The sequence below is a fragment of the Chelmon rostratus genome, chromosome 1 (assembly GCF_017976325.1).
Source record: "Chelmon rostratus isolate fCheRos1 chromosome 1, fCheRos1.pri, whole genome shotgun sequence".
NCBI classification, from domain to species: Eukaryota; Metazoa; Chordata; class Actinopteri; order Chaetodontiformes; family Chaetodontidae; genus Chelmon; species Chelmon rostratus.
The window spans coordinates 15572389-15589626 of NC_055658.1; the positions used below are offsets into that span (position 1 = coordinate 15572389).

The 17238-nt window shown below is 43.2% G+C and overlaps 1 protein-coding gene across 1 annotated transcript in view; it reads right to left on the reverse strand.

Annotated features, from left to right (window-relative positions):
- Positions 1-17238, reverse strand: part of mrvi1 (murine retrovirus integration site 1 homolog) — a 54109-nt gene that overhangs the window by 34658 nt on the left and 2213 nt on the right. Inside the window, exons 5-17 of the mRNA XM_041939850.1 lie at positions 16420-16537; positions 16280-16330; positions 16116-16193; positions 15975-16031; positions 15828-15887; positions 15559-15614; positions 15161-15254; positions 14951-15082; positions 14759-14854; positions 13759-14451; positions 12512-12662; positions 8983-9011; positions 4011-4229 (exon numbers count right to left, since the gene is read on the reverse strand). Of these exons, the coding sequence (XP_041795784.1) occupies positions 4011-4229; positions 8983-9011; positions 12512-12662; positions 13759-14451; positions 14759-14854; positions 14951-15082; positions 15161-15254; positions 15559-15614; positions 15828-15887; positions 15975-16031; positions 16116-16193; positions 16280-16330; positions 16420-16537 (1834 nt within the window). The remainder of the gene's footprint in view (positions 1-4010; positions 4230-8982; positions 9012-12511; positions 12663-13758; positions 14452-14758; positions 14855-14950; positions 15083-15160; positions 15255-15558; positions 15615-15827; positions 15888-15974; positions 16032-16115; positions 16194-16279; positions 16331-16419; positions 16538-17238) is intronic.

Sequence of the window (17238 nt, forward strand, 5' to 3'; positions counted from 1 at the left end):
AACTGTGCTAACAGAGCTAACAGAGCTAACGGCGTTAACAAGGGGGCGGGGGGATGGGATTTTCATTATGCATTTGTCTGTGTGTGTGTGTTTATGTATCTGTCGTTGTGTGTGACTGCGTATGTGTGTGTCTTCGTCTGTTTGTGTGTGTGTGTCTGCTTGAACTACACAAGCAGCCCAACCAGCTCCTACATGGAGATGTGTCTGGTATATGTGTGTCTGAATGTGTGTGTGTGTGTGTGTGCGTGTGTGCCTGTGTAACTTTTGCATTTGTGTGACTACTGTCTCAACCTCTTTGGCAAAGAGCTTTCTGAAGCTGAGTTTAACTGTTTGTTGGACGGAGATTGTTTTCAAACAATGCCCTTGTTTTGACAGAGCTCGTTAAGATAATCATTCTCAGGCTTGTTGTCCTGCAGATGTGTGTGCGTGGGTTATTGACCGGTGTGTGTGTAAATGACAGTTGCACCTGTTAAACTCTTCCCTTGAAAAGCGGCTTTTTCGCTGTCGGTTTCTTCCGAACAACTTGCGATTGTGTCAAAACCGTAGCTGCTATCAAAAAACCGATTACACTGTGAGATGCGGACAAGTCTGGGCCAGATGTACGTGTGTTTTATGTCCAGATATTCTTTAGAAAAATGACAAAATGGTCGACTTAAAAAGACTCTGCGACTCAGAGAACAGGAGTTTGTATTGTATGCAGTGAGATTTGGGTTCGGCGAACCTCCTGAACTAAATCTTCTGGTGAGAGAACCGTACCTCGTATCAGAGTGTACTATAGATCATCGGACTCCCGAGACCTTCCTGAGTCCGACCATCTCCTCGTTTTATTCCTGAGACAACAACTTTTCGTTTTATGGCGATCTAAAGACAGGAGGCATTTCTGCTTTTCTCACAAAACAGCTCTGAATTTTTACATTGGAGTCAATGGGAGAGCAGAAGGGAGTTGGCTGCACACAAAGTCTCACTATTTAAATTCAGTACATCTCTCGGCTTTTTCGAGGACATCACATGAAAGAGGACAAGTTTGTCTACAAAAGATCCCAAAATTATGTGTCTCCTATTCACCGTTTGGATTTTACGGCAATTTTAGAAACACATTTCAGGCGATTTCTCACCGGCTGTCTCACTCTAACTTTTGAATTTATCCACTCTAGGGGGAGAAATTCTGAGCATTTTTGTGAGAAACTTGATGGTCTTCAGATGGTCGTAGCTCGAAAACCGTAAGAGATATCAAAAAATGTGCCAGTATTAATTTTGAGCTGACAAATTTATCTACGTTTTAAACTTTGAATGAAGTCTCTAGGACAAAGTATGGCCGAGCTGCGGACAATTGAAAAAGGCTGAAATTTGAGGAAATTTCCCCATTCATTTCTTATGGGAAATTTATCGCAGTTGTTCGCGTCTTACGTCGGCCTTCGATGGTCATAGCTCGAAAACCGTAAGATTTATCAAAATGTGCCGAGGGTCATTTGGAGCCGACAAAATTATCTACGTTTTAAAGTTTGAATGAAGTCTCTAGGACAAAGTATGGCCGAGCAGCGGACAATTGAAAAAGGCTGAAATTTGAGGAAATTTCCCCATTCATTTCTTATGGGAAATTTATCGCAGTTGTTTGCGTCTTACGTCGGCCTTCGATGGTCATAGCTCGAAAACCGTAAGAGATATCAAAATGTGCCGAGGGTCATTTTGAGCCGACAAAATTATCTACGTTTTAAAGTTTGAATGAAGTCTCTAGGAGAAACTATGGCGAAGCAGCGGACAATTGAAAAAGGCTGCAAATTGAGAAAACGGCAGATATCAGAGGTAGTCAGTCCCTGATTAATGAATTGCTCTCAGCTGTGTTTCTGTGGCTTTCTCCTTGTCTGTCTCTGTTGATCACCTCAGCTGTCTGTGTCTGCTTCTCTCCTCTGCTTCATGTCTCTGTTAACATGAATTAATGAACTGAATCAATAAACATGAATGGAGCTAATGCTAACGGAGCTAACAGAGCTAACACTAACGGAGCTAACAGCTAACGGTGCGAATAGAGCTAACGGCGCTAACGCTAACAGAGCTAACTGTGCTAACAGAGCTAATAGAGCTAACGGCGTTAACAAGGGGGCGGGGGGATGGGGTTTTCATTATGCATTTGTCTGTGTGTGTGTGTTTATGTATCTGTCATTGTGTGTGACTGCGTATGTGTGTGTCTTCGTCTGTTTGTGTGTGTGTGTCTGCTTGAACTACACAAGCAGCCCAATCTGCTCCTACATGGAGATGTGTATGGTATATGTGTGTCTGAATGTGTGTGTGTGTGTGTGTGTGTGCGTGCGTGTGTGCCTGTGTAACTTCTGCCCCACCTGCTGATAATTACCTCTGCACCTCTCCCACTGTTTACCTGTTCCTGTTCAGTTTTGACGTGCTGTTTTTAATCACTTTTTAGCTGTTGGTTAGCCCTTTTTGTGTGTGTGTTTGTGTGACTACTGTCTCAACCTTTTTGCGAAACTGCTTTCTGAAGCTGAGTTTAACTGTTTGTTGGACGGAGATTGTTTTCAAACAATGCCCTTGTTTTGACTGAGCTCGTTAAGATAATCACTCTCAGGCTGGTTGTCCTGCAGATGTGTGTGCGTGGGTTATTGACCGGTGTGTGTGTAAATGACAGTTGCACCTGTTAAACTCTTCCCTTGAAAAGCGGCTTTTTCGCTGTCGGTTTCTTCCGAACAACTTGCGATTGTGTCAAAACCGTAGCTGCTATCAAAAAACCGATTACACTGTGAGATGCGGACAAGTCTGGGCCAGATGTACGTGTGTTTTATGTCCAGATATTCTTTAGAAAAATGACAAAATGGTCGACTTAAAAAGACTCTGCCACTCAGAGAACAGGAGTTTGTATTGTATGCAGTGAGATTTGGGTTCGGCGAACCTCCTGAACTAAATCCTCTGGTGAGAGAACCGTACCTCGTATCAGAGTGTACTATAGATCATCGGACTCCCGAGAACTTCCTGAGTCCGACCATCATCTCGTTTTATTCCTGACACAACAACTTTTCGTTTTATGGCGATCTAAAGACAGGAGGCATTTCTGCTTTGCTCACAAAACAGCTCTGAATTTTAACATGGGACTTAATGGGAGAACAGGAGGGCGCTGGCTGCACAAAACGTCTCACTATTTAAATTCAGTAAGTCTCTCGGCTTTTTCGAGGACATCACACGAAAGAGGACAAGTTTGTCTACAAACTGATCCCAAAATTATGCGTGTAGAGTGTAATTTGTGGCCGTAGCGACGAGAAAAAGAGAAGATTTCCAGATCGTTTTTAGACTCTGTGCCACTCTAGCACGCACTCTAGCACGAACATTCCGCGCAATACACACCCATTATAATCTCAAAATTTCCCGCCAAACGATCACTGTCATTGAACAGTGACTGATCAAAAACTATAGGACCAATCAAAATGTGGATGAACACACCAATAGACCAGACTTGGGTCTACATTTTAAAGTTGAAATGAAGTCTCTCGGTGAATGTATGCCTGAGCTACAGATGTTTGAAAAACTCCAATTTCAATCTTGTTTTTTTCGCCCGTCCCATTCATTTCTTATGGGAAATTTATCGCAGTTTCTTATGGGAAATTTATCGCAGCGCCCCGAGGCACTGGCTCCTGCAGCTATGAAATAGCTGTAGGAGCCAGTGACTCGGGACGTTGCCCCGTGTCCCTAATAAGAAGAAACGCGCGGGATAGTAATAAGTGACTCGGGGCTACGCCCCGAGTCACTGGCTCCTGCAGCAGAGCTGCAGGAGCCAGTGCCTCGGAGCGTGCCCCGTGTCCCTAATAAATGAATGGTTGGTGAATGATCTGCTAAGCTGAAATCAGCATTTTAAAGACAGACAGGACTTTTTATCTGAGGACAGACTTCAGTGGCATCAGTGATAGAATTTCCTCACCAGAGCTAAATGGATCATTCAGCGTCTGTTTTTATGGCCTCACATGCTTTTGCAAAAAGCTGAATATGTGCTTCAAAGAGTGTGCACTCACTGTGCTGGGAGAGCTGGAGGAACTGTCCAGCTCCTCGGGGGAGTCCTCCTCTTCCTCGGGCAACGTGGGCATGGCGGGGGGCAGCGAGGGGCGTGAGCGGGTCTGGGGGAAAATAAAAGGTCCCTCAGCAGCACAGGCGGCGTCACAGGACTCCCTGCTGTTATGATCACTTTGCTCAAGAGGAGATCCCTGCAGCAAGTGCTCCTCCTCTTCCTGGAGCTGCAACATCATGCACACATAAGGACACAAACACATGTATGTTATGCACGACACGACACATGCGTTAGATGACTACACGTTGAGGGAAACTCTTCGAAGCGGCAAATTATCTGCTGATTTTTTTGCATGAGAAAATAAACTGCACACGAATGGAGATATTCTGAAGGAAGTCTTTTCTGGCTAACCACAGCTAAAAAAAGATACACCAAAAAACCATAAACCATGGGATGGACTCATTTGTTCTAAACATTCAGTGTAACTTGCTCTCACGGGCTGACGGAGGCAATGAGCTCCTGAGGGACAGTAACACAAACAGAGGCCCTTGTAGATAAATTATGAAAGCAAGACAAATATGAGTGCATGCTGTGTCGAACAAACATGGAAGATAACTGAGAGGAGAAATCCTTACGCTAAATGTTCATTTAAAGTGTGAATTAATAAAAGTATGAGTATGCTTAGCAGAAAGCCAACAGCAAACAAAGCGATGCAGCATTCAACTACGAGGAGCAATAAAATAATCAATCAATCACTGCAACAGAGGAAATGCAAAAAGTTCCTAAGATAAAGACTGGGGATGATCAGGAGCGTTAATTTGAGACAAAGCCAGGAGAGTGGACACTGAATATATGGTAAAAACAATTAATTAGCTAGCTACAATGCAAACATTTGTGCATTTGTGCATGTTAGTAGAATATTTTGTTTGCTTATGTTCAGATCTTCTCAAAATTTATCAATGAGTCATTTCATAATGATTGAAATCCATCCTAGTTTAGTTTCCCATGATTCAAAGTGATGTCAACAAATGTCACTGAGTCATTTCAACTTATGTTTGCCTGCAGCCGTTACCTCGCTCACTGATTTTAAGGGTAACAAAACCTAGCTTAGCTAAATATTATGTGAGCACAACTTGTTTGAACCATTGTTTGCACTCGCAGCATTTCCCTTTTTAGCAACAAATTCATGCAAATCCAAATGCAGAGCAGATTTAACCCTTTGAAGGAGCACGCTGTTCAAAGAGTCTGCACAACCAGTTCCATATGCATGACCAGCACAGGTGTGGCTGCGTCTGTACTGCCAGCGCTGGTAGTCACATCCACCAGCTGACGAACAAGCCGCGTGGGCCAGTGAAAAGTGTGATGAATTGTTGGTTATTTCAGAGGTAAGGCATGCGCTTTACGTAGGACGAACCCTCAGTGAATCCTGGGCAGGAATATGCGGTGTGCTGTTCAGTGTCATCGCAAAACATGACAAGCTCTTGGGAACATATAGGGACAGAAAGACTGTGAGTCCCCGAGGAGGAAATGGGTTGTTTAACTGACTCCCAGCGAGCTGCGAGGATATTTCCTGACTACAAGAATGCTGTCACACAGGACTACATTCGCTGCTCTGTCTCAGGCTGCCAGCAGGATTATTACAGCAGTTTTAACAACAACACTGCTGTTGAGCTGAGTTACCATTTCAGAACAATTTCATCTCTTGCTGGTGTTGAGAGCAAGAACACGTGTTTGCTGAATCACTCATTTAATCTGATTCCCTGGCCTGAAAGTATCAACCGTCCTCTCAGTCTGTTAATATTTATCCAATCAGAGCAGAAGAGATCAGCTTTGAGGTTCAGCTGCAAATATAAATAAGACAGTGAGTCACCAGATATTTCTAACGTGGTTATTGATTGCCCATGGAGTTCAGGGAGGCTTTGGTAACAACCACCTGTGTTTTTCACAGCTGACTAAACATATGAATCTTAACTTCTTTTTTGTGTAACAACTTTTTTTCTACCCGTACAGCAACAGCCGCAACAGCTGTTCTTTCTCTCAAAATACGCCAAATAAGGAGAGGAATAATTAGACAAAGAAATTGCTGATGATTCTAACAGTTTGTGCCGTGACACAGTGCTGACAGGGGCGGAAGAAACTACTGCCTGTTGAAAAATGAGCCCAAACAAAGATGCCAACCTGGCCTGCAGGAGGCTCGATGGTGCAGATAGTTTCCCCGGCAGACCATGAGACCGAGATAAATATTGCAGAGTAACTGAATCACTCAGATTATTTCCTGTGGGGGGGGGGGGGGAAGACAGGACAGAACATACAAGCCTGAACACAGACATCCCCTGCAACACAACTCCTCAAAGACACGCAAATCGAGTTATTACAGCACACACTTATCCTCCGGAGGAAAACGTATTTGTACATTAGATCTATCAGAATTTGCTTCTCATCGCAGCCAGGCCTGGCTGTCTCTTCCCTCAAAGGGAGACGAGGGGAACGGCACCCTCCTCCCCTGCCCTGTTACATAAGCCCGCTGCCTCTTGCCAGATTTGTTTAAAATTTGGTTGTGAGAAGCACAGAGTACAGGGCCAGCAGAGGAAGTGGCTGCTACACAGACCCACAATCAGAGATGACAGCGCAGAGGAAGGGTGAGAAAGAAAAAGAAATGGATGGATGGAAAGATGTGCAGCCGGGCGAGGGAGCAGAGAACATCAAGAAGGCGGAAAGATGTTTCACTTCCAGACAAACACTAGTTTTGTAAACTCAACGCAGCAGTTACAAGTCAGGCTGACAGCTGTCAGAAAGCCCAGAAACACAACTTCTTGCACAGGTTTAGCAGAGCTGCAGAGACGCTCACAGGTAGAGCTTCACCTCCTCCGTGTGTCCACCTGAAACCATGACCCACCAAGACCCCACAAGCCCACGCAGCCGATCATCTGAACCTGTCCACAGGGAGCACACACATTACCTGAGCCCGCCGCTAGCGCTGCGGAGAAACACGCTCCCGCTGATCTCTGCAGCTCACACCGACTTCCCACAGTCAAACTGTCACTCTCAGCCTTTTCCACAGAAAACTCCTCTATCCTCGGGGCTTCTCCTTCCTTCTCCCGTCCCCTCTGTTCCCTGTCTTTTTTCAGCAGCAGCCTCTCTTTCACTCTTGGGAGCTTTGACCATTTAAGGAGAAGGGCTCTGTGTGCCTCTTTGGGCTGCTGTGGAGTGAGTGTGTCTATGTGTGTGTGTGCTGCTCCTCCACTGATCATCCCTCAACTAAAACCCGAAAAAAGTTAGAGAAGTATGTTATTTTTTTCTGCAGGGTTTGTTTTGACTCTCTAATCACAGTGTGGGAGCAGTAGGAGACTGTTTTGTGTGTGTGTTGTTGTATGCGAGGGCATGTTTGTGAGAGATTGATAGATAGATTGCGTCCGTCCGATCTGTGTTTACCCTGCAGCCTAAGAGGAATCCACGCATCCACTTCCGAGCTCTCGAAGTTCATTATTCTCTGGTAAACTGCACTGTCAAACCCTGCACCGTTTTTGCTGCTGCTTGGTGGCGAGAGACATGGGTGTTAAATGCTGCGATCATCCAGAATTTGGTGGGAAAAAAAAGAGCACAGCGGTCACATTGTTTGGAGGAACAGAGCTGACGTTCACTGCAAGTTCCAGCATCACAGTCTGAATTAACGTGAGCTGATAATCGTAAGTGCTGCAGTGTGAAGGAAGCTGCTTATCAAAGGAGCAATTTGTGCAGAAAAGTCAGATGTTCTTCTTATTCAACTCCACTCGAGTGAATATCTCCTTTTAACTGACTGAGGCATTGAGAGCCAGATGGGGGAAGTCAAAGCAGCAGTGCAACATAATGTAAAAATACTCTGTGAGAAGCAAAAGCTTTGGTATGACAGTTTAACTTAAGTGAAAGAAAAATGGCCCTGTGACGTATCACAAATTGTATCAGACTATTAATCCTGATGCATTGACATGTGATCAGCAGTTTATTGTTGTAGCTGGTTGTGGTTTTAACTACTTTACAGTAAAGTAGTTCAGTCGAATGGTTCCCAAAATGTGGGTCGGGGTCACAACATACATGTGAGGGGTTGTGGGATGATTAAAGGGAAGTGAAAGAAGAAGAAAAAGACACAAATCTGTCATTGCTTTTGCTTTTCTTACATTTCTTTCTTATTAAATGTTGGATTGAGCCTCGAACTGTTTCTAAGTTTGGAGGGGCAATTTCTCTTTGATGGAACTGCTAATGACTTATCTGAGATCTTTCAGATACATTTGTACCTGTTTATATCTTAATTTTGGAGAGGGCATGCCAAGACAAAACAGCTGGGGACCACTGGTTACATTTTGTATTGTATGCATTAGATTATTATATGATTTAAAACCTTAATCTGAAAAGAGCAACACTTTAAGTCCCCCAATTTACCATTCAAAGCAGCTTTGAATAAATGATTTATAACCTACCATAACGTAACTGTAAGGAGCTGTTTATTATAGATAATGAATTTCAATACAGTAAAACAGGGATGTGATGATGTAAAATGGCTTCATAGGAAATGTTATAATAGTTGATAATAACCGTACATTAATAAATACTTAAACTCATTGGCATGTGCTTACAACTACATTATAGTGTGTAGTGAACCATTTATGAAATGTTTGCAACTTTAAGTATCACCTGAAAAGTCATAATTCCTCTCTGAACTGTGGAGTGCAAGTATAAAGTAGCATAAAATGGAATTGTTCGAATAAAGAACAAATAGCTCCAATTTGTACGTGAGTACAGTACTCGAGATAATGTACAGCAGTTACTGAAACCACAAAGTCAAACTGCACTTCATCTTTACGCTCGCAAACTTCACACAACATGAATATGAGTATAATCAGAAAAAAAAAACCCAAACACACAACACATCCGGTGTGCAGTGCTGCCTCTAAACACAGAAATAACATGATATTGTAGTGCAGCAGAGCAGGAGGGCGTCTTACCTTGCTGCAGCTGCCTCGTGTTGTACCACCTGTTGGAGCGAGAGCACAGACAGACGGTGAAAGGAGCTGATTTGCATTTAACAGGAAAGCATGTGTGATGCAAATGTCATGAGACGGTTAAACAAAAGTCAGAGTGCGTGAGACAAACAGAAAGAGAAAACAAACGGCGAAGAAATAAATTGAGTTGTCCGTCCTGTGAGGCTGTGGCCAGCAGCATGATGTCCATCTGATTGGATGAACTAGTCTAAACCCCAAACCCCCCCCCCCCGCCCCCACTCCTCCACCTCTATAACTAGGGGCAACAATAACCTGGCAACCATTTCATCAAGTACATGAGGTGCTTGATCCGCTGGTTGAAAGCTCTTGGCCCCAAGTAAAAGCTATTGTGTCGTCTGCTTTAGGTGCTCTCAGGAATACGTCGGTAATATTGTGATACCAAGCCAACAGCAGTGACTCCCAGAGCTGAACAGTAATATGGCATTTTAAAGGCCATTAAAGAGGGAAGAAACCCAAATGAACCAGTATTATTCAAACATGAGAGAATACAGATAATAAAAACAGTGCTTTTATGTTGCTTATTTGATGGCGTCACTTCCAAGACTTTAGCCTCTCTGAAAGTGGAAATCAGACTCTAAGAACAACTTGAGTAATGCAGCGTTTTACAGCCAGATGTGACTTCAAAAATCATTACACAAACCATTGAGACAAAGAAAGTATGTACAGTAGATGCTTGGAATGTGTTGGCTGCAACCTCCACACATTTGTCCTAATTCAACCTCATTTTCACTTCAGACGCTGCCGGATGCTTTTGTTTTTCTCCCTGACCTCACTAATCAATCCACATTCCAGCTGGATTGATTTAGGTATTTCCACCTTTCTCTCATTTATAGATTCCCCATCAAAGAGCACTCTGTTTACAGCCACCACACACACACACACACACACACACACACACACACACACACACACAAACACACACACACACACACACACAGAGTGTTAGAGACCCACTTCTCTAAATTATTTACATTCAGTCTCCAATGGATCTTTAATCATCACATAGCCTGACTGTGTCTTGTTTTAAACAGCAACATGAACCCTAAAAGCAGGTTTTAATCCTTTGTAATGTCACAGTGATATGTCTAAAATTGATCAATATCTCACGTTAATGTTTTGTTAGTGTAAGGTAGATAAGAGAGGAATATAAAAGAGTTTAAAAGCCTTAATGGAAGAAGAGTGCTCCAGTGTGCCCTCGATGGCACTGGAAATAGAAAAGCACCCGCACAGCTATTGCAGCACTGACAGACGTTTAAAAGCTCAACATTTATTATTGCCAGTAATTCCATTTGCTTCGAGGACGTTGTAGAACATGTTGTCGTTTTTACTCTTGGCTCTCTGCATGAGAATGTCATTGTTTTAGTCCAGTCTGAAATATCTCAACGACTGCTGGATGGATTGAAATGTTGCACTGACATTCGAGCTCCCCAGAGGATGAAACCTGCCGACTTTAACGATAGCTAATCAGCAAATGTTAGCATGCTGACACGCATGATAAATATGGCATCGTAAACATCACACCTGCATTATCAGCATGCTAGCGATGCCATTGTTAGCATGTTAGCATGCTGATGTTAGTATTTAGCCAAGACTGCTTTATCCATGTGTGTAGATAAGTTTAGTATTTGCTTGTCCTGCTACATTTTTGTAGTGTTTTGCCATGTTTTGTCTTGTCTGCTGTTGTAAAGCATTGTATGCATCAGTTTTATAACAGTATTATGTTTCTTTTCGCTTACACTGTATCTTAAAATATGTGTGAATGCAGATGAAGCATTTAGGTTAAGTCTGGCACTTTTTACCTCACACTGATGGTACTTTATATGTCCTGTCCCTGATAAACGTAAAAAGTAAAGTATGCTCTTCTTGAGGCAATGCTAACATTTTTAGCTTGCTCCTAATAAGATGAAACCTTCCTCCCATTAACAGCGACTGGGTTGTATTACACACCACCAACATCTTGATGTACAGTAACCCCAAACTGGCAGGGCTCATATCTACTTTTACGACAGCAATGTCCAACATGTTATTGTGCATCCTGCTGCAGCTTTTTACGATGTGGATGCAGCTTCATTTGGTAAGCAAAAGCTAGTCTGCACCAACATGGCACTGGACAAACTTCAGACAGAAGGCCATAAAATAAACAAACAAGTAGACATGGAGGCGACTATTGTCTGCTCATTTTAGATATAATCCCCCCCTCTGATGCCACACACTGGTTCTCAGCAACCTCAACATGCTCCAGACACTCCTCCCCATCACAGATAAACAATTAAGTAGACTCTGTCCTCTGAGCCATCCAGGGGCTCTTTCTTGGGGAAGGAGCATTTAGAAATATTTGCCATGACCTTTCCTGGAGGGTGGGAAGAAAAGTGACCCTCCCTTTGGCCAAATACTTACTGCAACATGATTTATCTTGGAAAATGTGATGTAATCATGTGACGAGATGGCAAAATCATCAGTGCACATCCAGCGGCTTTCTTTCACGTGAGCACATTAAAAAGCCTCGAAAAGCAAAACAACAATGAAAAGTTTTGTGCTTCCTCTCTGTTTGTTGCTGGTTTCTTCTTTAAAGGAAAATCACACTTGGTCTTGGAGGTGTTTTAAAGGAATAGTTTGACATTTTGAGAAATACGTGTGTTCTCTTGTTAAGAGATGAGAAGACTGGTACCACCACCAAGACATAACGTGGTCATTACAGAGCTGTAGATGTGCTGGGCGGAGCCAGGCTCGCTGTTTCCCCCTGTTTCATGTCTTTATGCTAAGCTAAGATAGCAGCTATCTGTTAGCTTTAGCTTCATACTTACTGTACAGAGGTGAGAGTGGTATGATCTTCTCGACTAACTCTCATCAAGAAAGTGAATAACAATTTCTCAAAGTGATTTGTCTTTATTAGCAGTCATAATAAATGCTGCAAGCTTCTGCAATTATTTTGAATAAAATAGATTATTTTATTCACACTTGATCGGTGCTGCTTTTGTTGCACCCTTCTGTAACGCTCCTAGAAGCCTGCATTGTGCACTTTGTGAGCTACATATGTCAGATTTGACATATAAACTTCCTGAAGACACTTCAGATGTAAATATAAAGTGAGTTGAACAAACGGGACTGAGAACAGGAAACAATAACTCACACAGCGTTGAGTTAGCCTTATCAATTCAAAACTCTGACAAAGTATAAATGTTGTCAATTAAAATAGGATGTAGCTAAAAATACTTGATCACTGTGTTTACATAAAAAAAATCACTCTGCCCTGCCCAGTTTTACCCACGGCCCCCTTTGTTAGACACTCCTTCAGAGCGTATTCTCTCTTCCTCCTCACTGTACCAGCTGCTGTGTGTAATGTAAATATCTGCTGTGCCTATTTTAAGGCATCCTCTGGGACTACTGTCAGAGAAGGAAGTAGCTTTAATTCATCTGTGTCTCACAGTGTCCCCCCAGCCACCGCAACACAACAATGATGCAGCCGTCATACCATTCATGGGTAGAAGTGGAGGCTCATCGACTTCTGGGATTACAGGAGGTGGAGGAGGACTCCCCAATCCGTTTCTGTCTTCAGGCTCCGACTCATCTGTAAAACCTGCAGCATCTGTTCCAGGATCAGCTGACAGACTGGGGCCCGGAGACTTACATATGAGATGTTAAGAGAGACAACAAATCAAATTTATGCATTTAACTGTCTAAAAGCTAGGATTTCTATTAAGTAAAAACATGAAATTTCTTTATTTCAATGGAATTCAACTCCTTTCTTTATTAGTTGCTCCACCTCTCATTGTTAATTATTGATGAAAATTGTGGGGTGGTGCCAGAAAAAGTGCTGTTCAAAGGGGTCATATGATGATTACCAGAGCAAGAAATAAAAAAATCTAAATTCTCCTGCACAGTGTTATGCTTATATTATGGATATTTCTCTAATGTGTATTATCTTCTTTGAAATATTGCAAAGTCTTATCTCTGCAGGTCATTAAAATGACAGAAAAGAAACAACCTGATGAGAAAAAAAGAGCCTTGAAACTGCTCACAACTCAGACACATGACCCCCTGTGATGAGCAGTCTCTTAACCTTCGGTCAAGGGGTCACAGGCGATTATGTTTGAGTACTTCTGCCTTACAACTTTAGAGGTATTGTGGCTTGTGAAGGGCTTTTAAGCAAATGTTTTAAAGGGTTATTTTTTAGGTCTCATAAAATCAATATTAATCATTGCATGGAGTCAAAAAGACATGTTCGTGAAATGTCTTTTTTTGCAGCTCAGAGATAAGCGGCGTCTCATGAGTGCAAGTAATGTCATAACCTCGACTCGAAACCTTTAACACCAGCGTGATTTATTCTGGTAGTTTTTGTTCCCACAGGGACGTTATGAATGCTGCATGACAAAATGAGCCCCTGATTATAAAAACATCTCCGTGCAGCAGTTTGACATGAAATCTGGTTCATGTTATAAAACAAAATCTTAGTTCACGTTTTAAAATACTGACTGCACGATTCTGGGCACCCACGGAAATAACACATTTCATTTCAAACTATATGTTTTTATAATTTGCTGGTGTTTTTCCACATTATTTTTCATGACATTTAGGTAAATTAAGACATAGACATAGATTTTAGCAAAGCGACATACTTGTGACCCTTTAACCACTGTGACCTTTTGAGATCAAGATAATTAGAAAACTGCAGTTTAAGTGTTTCTTTACTGTAAAGCAAACGCTGGTCTTAACACAAACCTTAGTCGGAGCTTGTTCTGTAATTCTGGACTCTAGAACGTTCAGCTGCTCGTCAGTGTTTGCTGCACGGTCCAGAGCCTCCTCCACGCTCTGGGTGATGCTCTCCATCCTCGCTCTCACCCGACTCACCCTCCGCTCGCTCTCTCTCACCAGCTCGGCGGCCTCCAGGGCGCTGTTGACCATCGCCTCCATCCTTCTGAGGGTCGCCAGGACGTTGTCTGTGGTCACCCGAAGCTGGGCTTGCTCCTGCTCTGAGGCTGCTCCACCTGTGATCTCCGTGGCCACTGCTGCATCCCTCTGCTCCTTCACGACCTTCTCCACAGCTCTGTCTGGTTCTCCTCTCTCTGTGTTGGTTCCCTTGTCGATATGAAGGACTCCGCTGCTGTTTTTTTGCTCGGCGACACACTCCTGTGCAGATATCAGAGAGGCTTGCAGGTGGCAGACCTGCTCCCTCATATCAGTGATGGTCTGCTCTGCTTGCTGGAGCTTTGCTTGCGTCTCAGAAAGCTCCTGGACCGACTGGCTTTCTTTTGTCCTGGCTTTAGCGCCATCTACGCTGCGGGCTTTCCACCAGTTCACCACAGCCACCTTCTTGGCTTCATGGATCTGAGTCTGGCTCCCACTCTGGCTTTGCTTTTGCTCCTTTTGCTCCCAGGCTCTCCACCGCTCCTCCACCTTCTCCCCTTTCTCCTCCCACACACACTTGTGCAGCTCCAGCTCCTGCAGCCTGAAACCACCACCACAGCTTTATAAACATCTCCTTTACACAGTGTTATGTCTGTAGTTACCAAAGTGTACTAAAACTGCACTTATCCCTGATAGAGTCTAACACACAGAAGATAGTAACTGCTATGGGTTGCGTAATGGAGATGCCCATAAATACACTGTCACAACCAGACACCCCTTTTATTAGCTGGAGGAAGCTTCTCAGAACAGAGACTAACATCAACCAAACCCAGTCTGTTACCATAACAGGAGAAAGGGAGGTAAAAAAACTGACATACACATTGACAAGCTGCTGCTTGATGCTTGCCTGTTGCTGCTGGCGGTGAGGAAAAGGCCTCTCCTGTGTTTCTACGGGAGCAGTGTCCTGTGTCTGAGAGAAGGCACAAGAGAGATATGACAGATTTGTACACGTACATGTCACTTCATGTCATCATCATCCTCTGCTGAGTGTCTTCTCTCTCCTCACCCTCTCAGGATACTTATTGTGCAGAAGATGAGCTATTTCTGCAGACTTGATCCGGTGGATGATGCTCTGAATATCGTCACTGTGTGCGTGCAGGGACGGGAGGCTGATGTCGTCCAGAGCTCTGTGATGCTGCTGCAGGCAAAGGAGGCAACGTGAAGCAGAAAATCAGCAGGGTGAGAAGGCGGCCGGTGGACAGCGAGCACTTCCTACCTGCTGCATGTCCTGCATCTCGCTCTGCAGGGAGCGGTGGTTCGGAGGATCTCGACTGTAGAGGCTCTGAGGGCTGATACATTGTCTGTCATACCTGTCAGGAACAGACCAAAGAGATGGAGCTTCACCTTTTTAAACAATTCGTGCAATTCATAATTAAAAAGATGCCCAAACTTATTCTTTTCAAATATTTAACTTTCCTACAAAGCCACTTCACCAGTTTCTTTAGATTTTAAAATGTAGATTCTAATTTTTCATTCACAGACGCTTTTGTCCAAAGCGATGTACAAATGAGGTTCAATCCAAGCTACAGAACCACATCATGACAAGCATTTCGGGAATGCAGTGCAATGACATGCAATGTTCCACCTGACACTCATGTGATTTATTCAAATTACCTCAATAGAACTTGGTGTGAATGTTCCTGTAGCCTCATCAGCTCTGACTGCAGACCCTGCAACACCAGAACAGACTTAACGTGTTTCACAACAGCCAAAATGTACATTCAAACCACATGTGTGAGATGTAACAGACTTCAATTAGTCACTATTCTGGCTACATGTTGTGAAATTATGAAGCTTCAAGTTCAGTCATCAATTTGAAATGCTTGATTCCATCTTACCAACACTTCTTTCAGTTTACAGTTTTTCTTGCTTTTCAATCATACCTCGATCATGTTGTGATTCTCCACATGAGAGCTCTTTATCTTATCCATGAGAATGTCTTTCTGCACGGGAACATTTGAAAGTAAAGTGTTAAAATAAAAATGTGAACTGACAACTTTTTCTGATGAAAACACTGCAGACACACCGACCTTTGTGATTTCTCTGTCTCTCAGCGTCAACATAACCAGAGTTTCCTTGAGCTCGGCCTGCGAACATTTCGATGTTTAAGTCTCAGTTCATACTAGTGACGTAGAGACAAAGACGAGCGTGCTTTACTGATCTGTTCCTACCCTCAGCTCAGCGTTGACCTTCCTCAGTTTGTTGATGCTGTCTTCAGAGCACGTCCTTTCAAAGGTGAGTTTTTCATTCTGCAAAAGTTATTACATGAAAAGAACATTAACTCTTTCTTAAGGAAAGTGCTCACATTTGGACTTACGTTTAACATCTACATCACCTTGTCTTCAAGCCTCCTAATGTGAACTTTCAGGCATTCGACCTCATTGCACTGAAGACAAAAAAAAGGGTAAAGAGTTGCCATAAAAAATGCATCAAACGGAGCAGCAACATTGGGAGACTGTTAAATCTCTGCTGTACCAGTTTGGTGCAGGTGGTCTGGGTGCGGCTGGCTCTCTCCTGGGCCTCTTTAAATGCCCGACGGGTCTCCTCCAGTTCTTCTGTCAGGGATCTGGCTCTCACTGCTGACCGTTGAGCACTGCACATACGCCCCCCCCCCAGAAAAACCCATCAGCAGCGGATCCATCAGATCCGACACAGCAGACACATTATTAAGAACAGAGATTAATATGAATTTAAGGGAGAGTGAGGGTTGAGCCACATTACCTGAGGTTCTGCAGTGCAGTTTTCCATAGTTAAAAAAAAACCTTTGCTGCATGTTACTCATAGTGTGATACACAGTTATTCTTGAATGCTGATTCGACGGATTTTACAAATATTCTGTAGCTTGATGTGACAGCAGCTGCAGCTGGTGAAGTTTTGTGGTTCTTCCCTCTGACCTCCATTTTGTGAAAATGGGCCTGTTTGGTGTGTTAATAGTGTTTTACAACCATGCAACACTGTGGATTAAGCACACTGGTCTCATGCTTTCCTTGTGTAAAATTAACACGCTCTTGTTAGTTTACTCCAGCTTAAACATGGTTTTCACAGTCAGTCTTTGTTTGTATCAGCTAGTTTTGGACTCGCCTTTTGTTTTAATTGAAGCTTCTAACTCCGATAACATTCTTATTAACTGTGGCTGCTAGCACATAAAAGATGTGTGTGAGGTGACATGAAAGAGATGTGTCGCCAAAAAGTGATCTGACTCAGGCTGTATTGAAATTTTTGCTTCAAGTCTGAATTAAATTCGATTTTGATCAGCATCTGGAACAGAGTCTTGAGTATGCGGGATCTATGATG